This window comes from Hydra vulgaris, chromosome 05, assembly GCF_038396675.1.
Source record: "Hydra vulgaris chromosome 05, alternate assembly HydraT2T_AEP".
Lineage (NCBI taxonomy): Eukaryota > Metazoa > Cnidaria > Hydrozoa > Anthoathecata > Hydridae > Hydra > Hydra vulgaris.
The window spans coordinates 4363206-4370826 of NC_088924.1; the positions used below are offsets into that span (position 1 = coordinate 4363206).

The 7621-nt window shown below is 28.7% G+C and overlaps 2 protein-coding genes across 2 annotated transcripts; both read left to right on the top strand.

Moving 5' to 3' along the window:
* Nucleotides 1–1178: 1178 nt before the first annotated feature.
* LOC136080124 (uncharacterized) lies at nt 1179–1778 on the top strand. Its single transcript, XM_065796734.1, has one exon. It carries the CDS (start codon nt 1179–1181, stop codon nt 1776–1778), a length of 600 nt encoding a protein of 199 aa, XP_065652806.1.
* Nucleotides 1779–3404: 1626 nt separating this feature from the next.
* Nucleotides 3405–7019, top strand: LOC136080479 (uncharacterized). Its single transcript, XM_065797179.1, has 5 exons — nt 3405–3733; nt 3994–4087; nt 4688–5295; nt 5872–6037; nt 6653–7019. Exons 3-5 carry the CDS (start codon nt 5062–5064, stop codon nt 6772–6774), a joined length of 522 nt encoding a protein of 173 aa, XP_065653251.1. The 5' UTR covers nt 3405–3733; nt 3994–4087; nt 4688–5061; the 3' UTR covers nt 6775–7019.
* Nucleotides 7020–7621: the final 602 nt, after the last annotated feature.

The following is a 7621-nucleotide window of genomic DNA, read 5'->3' on the forward strand; positions in this document are numbered from 1 at the left end:
GAAAAAAAGTTTTTGTTTGCTAAAAAATGATTTTATTCAAATAATAACAATTACAAATCATTATTGCAATACATAATTGATACACAAAATCATTTTCTTCAATTGTTATTTTGTAACTTTTTGTTTAAATTTTCCTAATTTTTTCCTTTGCAATTACGGTTTTTCGGTAACATTTGCGGGCATCTTCTTTTTCTCCTCTCCCAATGAGCAGGACCTTATTGAGCCAGGGCTGGCGAGCCAGCTCCGGATAAATACGTGTGATCCAGTTAAGTGCCGTAGCTGGCGCACCAGAACTGGCTAGCCATTATCGGGTCATAAGCATATCTTAAGTGGCACGCCAGCTAAGTACGCCAATTGGCGTACCGCCAATTCATTATTGTGTCAACACCATAATGAATTTGACAAAATTACTTTTTATTGATGCGAATAAAATAGAGAGCGAAATATATAAATATTTCTTATAAAGCTTTTGTAAGTTAAATAATCTTATAAAGCTGTTGTAAGTTCATAATTTTTATTTAAGCACACGACGTAAGTTTATAAAACCAACTATATGTATATATATATATAAATATATATATATATATAAATATATATATATATATATATATATATATATATATATATATATATATATATATATATAATATATATATATATATATATATATATATATATATATATATATATATAACCAACTATAGTTGGTTAAAGCAATAAGCTACTGGACTAAAAGAAGAAAGATTCGGAGAGAAGTAAAAAATATTTTGACTGAAATAAAACAAGGTGAAATCGTTATCGATGGAGCCTGTAATTATGATTACATACGCGAAACTGGGTTTTATTTTCCTCAAGCTACTGACACTTTGCCCAAGACAGTCATTCAAACAAATTGCAAAGAATATGCTATAAACAACTCAGATAATGAAGCTTCCAACTCTACTGCTCTGGATGATAACCCCAATATTTCTTATCTAATCGATAATGAAAATAGCGAGTTTGAAGTTTTATCCGATAGTGATTCAGATATAAGTGACAAGCATAATGCAATAGATGAACTGGAGGGTGATTTAGCTTTTTGGTCTTCTTAACATAACATTACACAACGAGCATTTAGTGATTTAATTTGCATTGTGTGCAAGTTTGTTCCTGGTTTGTCAAAAAGTCCAAAAACAATAATGAGAACAGAAATTGCTAAGCGTGAAGTGAATGAAGATTTCTGTTATTTTGGTCTAAAGCAGGAGATACTCAATAAATTTCCAACTTTGTGTAGTGATAATGAAATGGAAGTTTCAACAATATCTTTTCAAGTCAATATAGATGGCCTTCCATTATTTAAGAGTTCTAACACACAACTTTGGCCCATTCTTGGACTAATAAAACAGTTTGAAAATAAACTTCAACGAAATAGGGAACCATTTGTTATTGGACTATACTGTGGAAATAGTAAGCCAACGGATGTTAAAAAATTTTTAGAAGATTTTGTTAAAGAAGTAAAAGAGCTTCAGCTTAATGGTCTTATCATTAACAATGTGCATTACAAAGTAGAACTTTCTGCTCTTGTGTGTGACACCCCAGCTAGAGCTTTTGTTAAATGTATAAAGGGGCATAGTGCTTATCATGGGTGTGATAAATGTGAACAGCATGGTGTCTATGTTGGTCGTGTCACCTTTCCAGAAACAGGTGCAGTTCTTAGAACAGATAACTCTTTTGCCAGAATGACAGATCGTCATCATCATATTAGTGAAAGTCCACTTATAAATATTCCAATAAAATGATATCACAAGTGCCTGCTGATTATATGCATTTAGTTTGTCTTGGGGTTATGCGAAAATTAGTATATTTATTTTTGAAAGGTCCTTTAAAGACTAGACTTGGTCCTTGTGTTGTCTGTGAGTTATCAGAAAAACACCTAAATTTAGGAAATTATATCCCATTTGAATTTGCACGTAAGCCTAGATTTTTCAAAGACTTTGAGCGTTGGAAGGCAACTGAATTTAGACAATTACTGTTGTACACTGGCATGGTCTGTTTTGAAGGTATACTACCAACTGCATTATATGATAATTTTATGTTACTGTCAGTTGGTATGAGTATCCTGTTAAGTGAATATTTGTACAATGAATATGTTGACTATGCTCACAATTTGCTATTGTTGTTTGTTAAACATGTTGGTGATATTTATGGCAGGGAAGTGATCACATACAATATGCATGGGTTGCTGCATTTATCTAGTGTTTCTAAAAGTTTTGGACCTCTAGATAATGTATCATCATTTCCTTTTGAAAATTATTTGAAAAAATTAAAAAAACTTGTACGAAAGCCTCATTTGCCATTGCAGCAAGTAGTCAGAAGGTTATCAGAAAGACAAATAATTGATAGGAGAAAACAGTTGAGTTGTAAGATGAAAGATTTTCCCTACTTTAAGAAAGAGCACAGTGATGGACCTGTACCAAGAGAACTAAAAATAAGTACTCAGTTTAAAGAATTGTTTGCTAAACATTTTTGTATCAAAATAACTGATGGTGATAATTGCTTTAGCTTAAATAATGACAAAATAATTGTAGTGATGAATATTGTGAAAGCGATTGATGATGTGTGTATCATATATAGAGTGTTTGAAAACATTGAAAATTTATTTGTATACCCTTGCAATTCTTCAGCCATAAACATTTTTAAAGTATCGTGTTTGAATGCAACATTGTTTTACTGTTCACTGTCAGAAATAAAAAGGAAATATGTTCTTTTACCTTTTAAAACTAACTATGCTGCTATACCCATGTTACATTTTTAACATTTTTTCCATATAATTTTTTTACATTTTTTTTGTATATATTGCTTACTACAATAAAGTTATTTATAAAAATGTGTACTTTGTTTTTGTTTAAGTTATTATTTTATATATATATATTCAGCCTATAAATATTTATTTTAAATTAAAAATCGTATTATGTGTGTGTGTATAAATATATATATATATGTATATATATATATATATATATATATATATATAAAATCTATTCACAATTTATTAATAAATAAAATATGAGGATCAAATAATACAAGCACACAAATATATATGTTACAAAATTTTTTTAGCTTTCAAAGTAAGTTATTTATTTTACTTTTCCTTATAAATAATATAACCATTGTTATTACTTTTTCACTATTGATAATATAATTATTAATAACAATAATAATTTTCACTATAAATAATATTGTTCTTTAATAACATTATTTGTTAAGTAATAATAATTGTACTATAATAGTATTTATAAGAAAAAAGTAAATAATTTAATTTGAAACCTATAAAGGAAGAAGTTTTTTATATATGTTATTTATGTATCCAAAACGATATTATAATTGATTTGTAATGTGGTTATTATTTTTAAAATTAATAAGAATTGAAATTTAAACTTTAAATAAATTTAACACATTTAAAATAAGATAAGTTTAAACTATTTAACTGAGTTGATTACAAAAGGCTTGAAGTTTATTTTGTGTTGGGTTTATTGTTCTGAATTGTAGATGGATAAAAATTGTTTTGCAATTGTTGCATTTGTTGACGAAAATGATGATGTTGCAATTGTACCAGGTGCATGGCTGATCGGTAAGGATATGTGTTATTGGCCTCCTTATACAAGCCAGCAAAGAAACAATAAAGCTGCCAAGGAGGAAGAAATGCCAACTGATAATTGGAGAAAGCATTCAGTCAGAATTTTAGGGACAAAAGGTAATTCACTTATATTTTAATTTAAAAAACAATTAAATGCTCTCTTTTTTTATGATAGGATGTAAAGTTATTGTTGTAGGTTTTCTCTAAAAATGTATAATAAAATGGTATTCTACTTCTTAAATGATGTCTAGCTATGTTTATAGTTTATCATTTATCTAATTAATTGTACTTCCATTAAAGTTGTGCCACAAATTTAAATCCAGTTACTTTAATACAATGGTTTTAAGCTGTGTTATTAATTTTTCTACAATTTTCAGAATCTTATGGGAAGGCTCAATTTTGCCTTTCTAAAGCTACTGTCACATCAGATCTGCAGAGTGACGCCGAAAGTCAAAGATTGCGCCCCAGACGGTAAGCTACTATAATTTATATGTAAATTTGATACACACCATATTTTTAAAGTGAAATGTATTGCTTTACTTGTTGCATAATATAGTGGCGATTGCTTGGTGTTGTAGCAGTAAATTAGTTAAATGATATTGTGCAAGTTGGTTCATAATCCAATAAATATAAAAATTTATCCATACATTAATTTGCTAGTTAAATAAATTTACTTGTTTGTAGCAAGCTATCAGGTTGATAAAACTTAGCCAGGGCCAGGTTTATGACCGGGGCTGCATAAATATTGATGCATCCTTGTAATATCTTCTTCTTTTTTTTATTAAAATTCACATTATATATGTATTTATTCCACCTTTATTTTATGTATATATATATTTTTATTCGGCCTTAAGTAAAACAAATGTTTTACTAAATTTATATTATTATTTGTTGACTATGTATAAACTTATTTACTCAGTCAATGTTTAACCTTGAAATTGTTTTCACTGCTGTGTTATAATATCTTAAGGTCTTATATGGCATTTCATAATGTATACTTTAGGGTATTTATTAGATACAATAAGATGGATTTCTTTAAATCATTTTTAAACATATGACTTATCTGTTTAGAATACAAAAGTATCCTGCTGAAATTTATAATAGTGACTCTGAAGATTATTATGAACAACCACAATTTAAAAAATCTTATCTGCTACCACCTACTCCTATAGTCAATAAAGAATGGAACATGATTGAAAAAAGTGATCGAACAGCAAAAAAAAAAATTAACTCCTTCTCGTGCACCAACACCTTCTCCATTTCCTGATGCCAATCAAACATTAATAAAAGCAGTTGTTTTAAAAGAAGAATTATTAACTAGCCAGATTCAAAATAATTCCTCAAATGACAGTAATAATAATGTTAATAGAGAACAGCTTGAGTCTGAGCTTGTTCACAATGCTGAAACTGTTTCATTAGTTTCATCAACTACTGCCTTTTCATCAATGAATGCCACTTTGAACAAGATTATTCTTCTTCAGGTGGAACTTAAAGCTGCTGTGAATAATCTACAGAAGCAAGTGAACAACAACACTGCCATGTTACAGACTCTTACACAAGGTGGTAAAGATGATGATGATGATATATTTGATTCTCTTGATTTACCGGTTTGTGACATCGAACAATTGCAGCAACTTAAGGATGCACTAAAGCAGGATAAAATTGTTTTTATTAAGCTTGTAAGCTTTAGAATTGTTTCAAACATGATTTTAATAATTATTTTTCCAAATTTAATAGTTTAAGTTTTTTTAATTTATATATAGTTAAAATTAAAGATTAATTTTCAAGCGGACCATTGACTTATGTCTTAACCTAACAACATAATTCAAATAATCATTTTAAAGCGATGATTTTTGTAAGAGGCTATTGATTTGTGTATATATTAGTGATTCTGAAACGGTAAAAATGCTATTCACAATTTTTTCAAATTGTAAAACCTAAGGACATAATCTTTGTCAATAAAGAGCCATACGATTAAGTTGTCTAAAAAATGCTTCTGAAAGTTTGAGAACTAATTGTAATGGTTATTAATATATGTTTTACATGAAAATTATCTTTTTCCAACTGGTAATTGGTTAGGTATAGAACGTTACTTTTTTTTTAAAGGATTTATTGAAAGAGCTAATCAAATATTTCTAAAGTCAAAACAATCTTAATCACATCTGTAATTAATTTGTAGTATATTGCAAATGATTTTATAAGTTAATAAAAAAAACAAACAGATTTGTTTTATTAAGAGTGACAGTTTTTTTTAGGTAAAGGGAGTAGCAGCAAAAGGCGGGCAAAATCTCAAGGAAGCCACAAAGCGAATGATATCATCCGTAATAAATAATGAAGTGGCAAAAAAATTGAACTGGACGGGACAAGGTGAACTTAGTAAAAAGTCTTTCCGAGCTCTTAAATTTTGCCAAGTTATTGAAAGTAAGTTATTGTAAGTTATTAAACATAAATATTTAAAAGTAATTGTATGCAATTGTTTTCTTTAATTAATTGTCATTTATTTAATTCTAATCATTGTCATATACTAAAATCTTTAAATATGTTTGACGTTATTCAGAATATTTTGTGAATATCTTAAAGATTATTTAGCTTCCTTGACTATTTATATATGTGTTATGTATATTTTAAAAATGAAAAATTGTCTTGTTATATATAATATATATAACATTTATCAATTGAAATGGTAAATTTATATTAGGAAATCGTACATCCCTTCATTACTGCATGATTAGTTTTACTTGCATGAACTTTTTCAGAGTTTTCATTAAATCAGAATGAATATATAATAATAGCCTTTTTCTGTTGTACTTATACTACATTATTACTACATATCTGTTGTTTTTTTAAGTTGTAATTCGACCAAATAGTTGCTATTTGTTCGAAGTTTACTTACAAAAACTATGAAATAAAAATTTAAGCATGCAGAGTGTAAAATACAGCGTGTATAATACATTTTACGCTAAATTAAACAAACGCTATATTATTTGTAAAATTTTTTGTAAAAACACTTTGTATATGACTGTTTCATGTTTGTAGAAGCAATACGAAGAAATTTGCCGACAAAAGATGCTACATACAGCGAAATTCAAAAGGCAATTGTGGCTTTCTTGTCTGGAGCTCTCGACAGAAATGGAGGCAGAAAGGAAAGAGCCGAATGAAAGTCCATTCTGAAAGCCAGTTCAACAGAAAGTCGTGGTAATTTGAATCATACCGTCCAATCATTACCATCGAAACCTTTACCGCGATTATCATTACCACGATTTGAACGCTCTAATTCTAACGAATCTGACAAAGATTAATGTGGTTAGGGTGTCTTACATTATCTGTTTTATATGTTTTGTATGTTAATTGTATATTTGGCATTATTTTAAGCTTTACAAGTTTTTCTATTATTAATGATATATGAGCATGTAATTTTTTTTTTTTTTTTTTTTTGGAATTTCTTTAACTTTTAAAATAATATACCTAAAAAGTACATAATTAGGAAAACATTCATAAATTGTTGAATTATTTATTAACCACTTTTAACTATTTCTTATTGTTAACTTACCACCTTATTAAAAAAATTTAAAAATAGATATTGTAAATATAAATATAATAATTAGGTAATACTTTTATATAATTTATTTATAATTATATATATTATACATACCTAAGTATAATTTAAATAATTAAGTATATGTGTAATAAACGCATAATGTGGGCCTTTAATGGACCCACGTTGCAACATGCGCTGGTTGCCAGCCTTGGCAATGAATTGAACCAGCACTGGCTTACGGATACCGGGCCATTGCAAAACCAATGGGCAACCCGGCGCTGGCACAGCACTGGCGTGCCAGGCCTGGTACAGCGTGGCAGCCAAGCCTGGTACGCTATTGGACCAAATAGTGTCTGCTTATTGGGCTCTTGCTAAAAGTATCACATTTTACAGTCATTTGTTACTTACATCATGGTGGCCACAGTCCTGGAATGTCCTGGATTTTTGCAAGTGTCCTGGAATGTCCC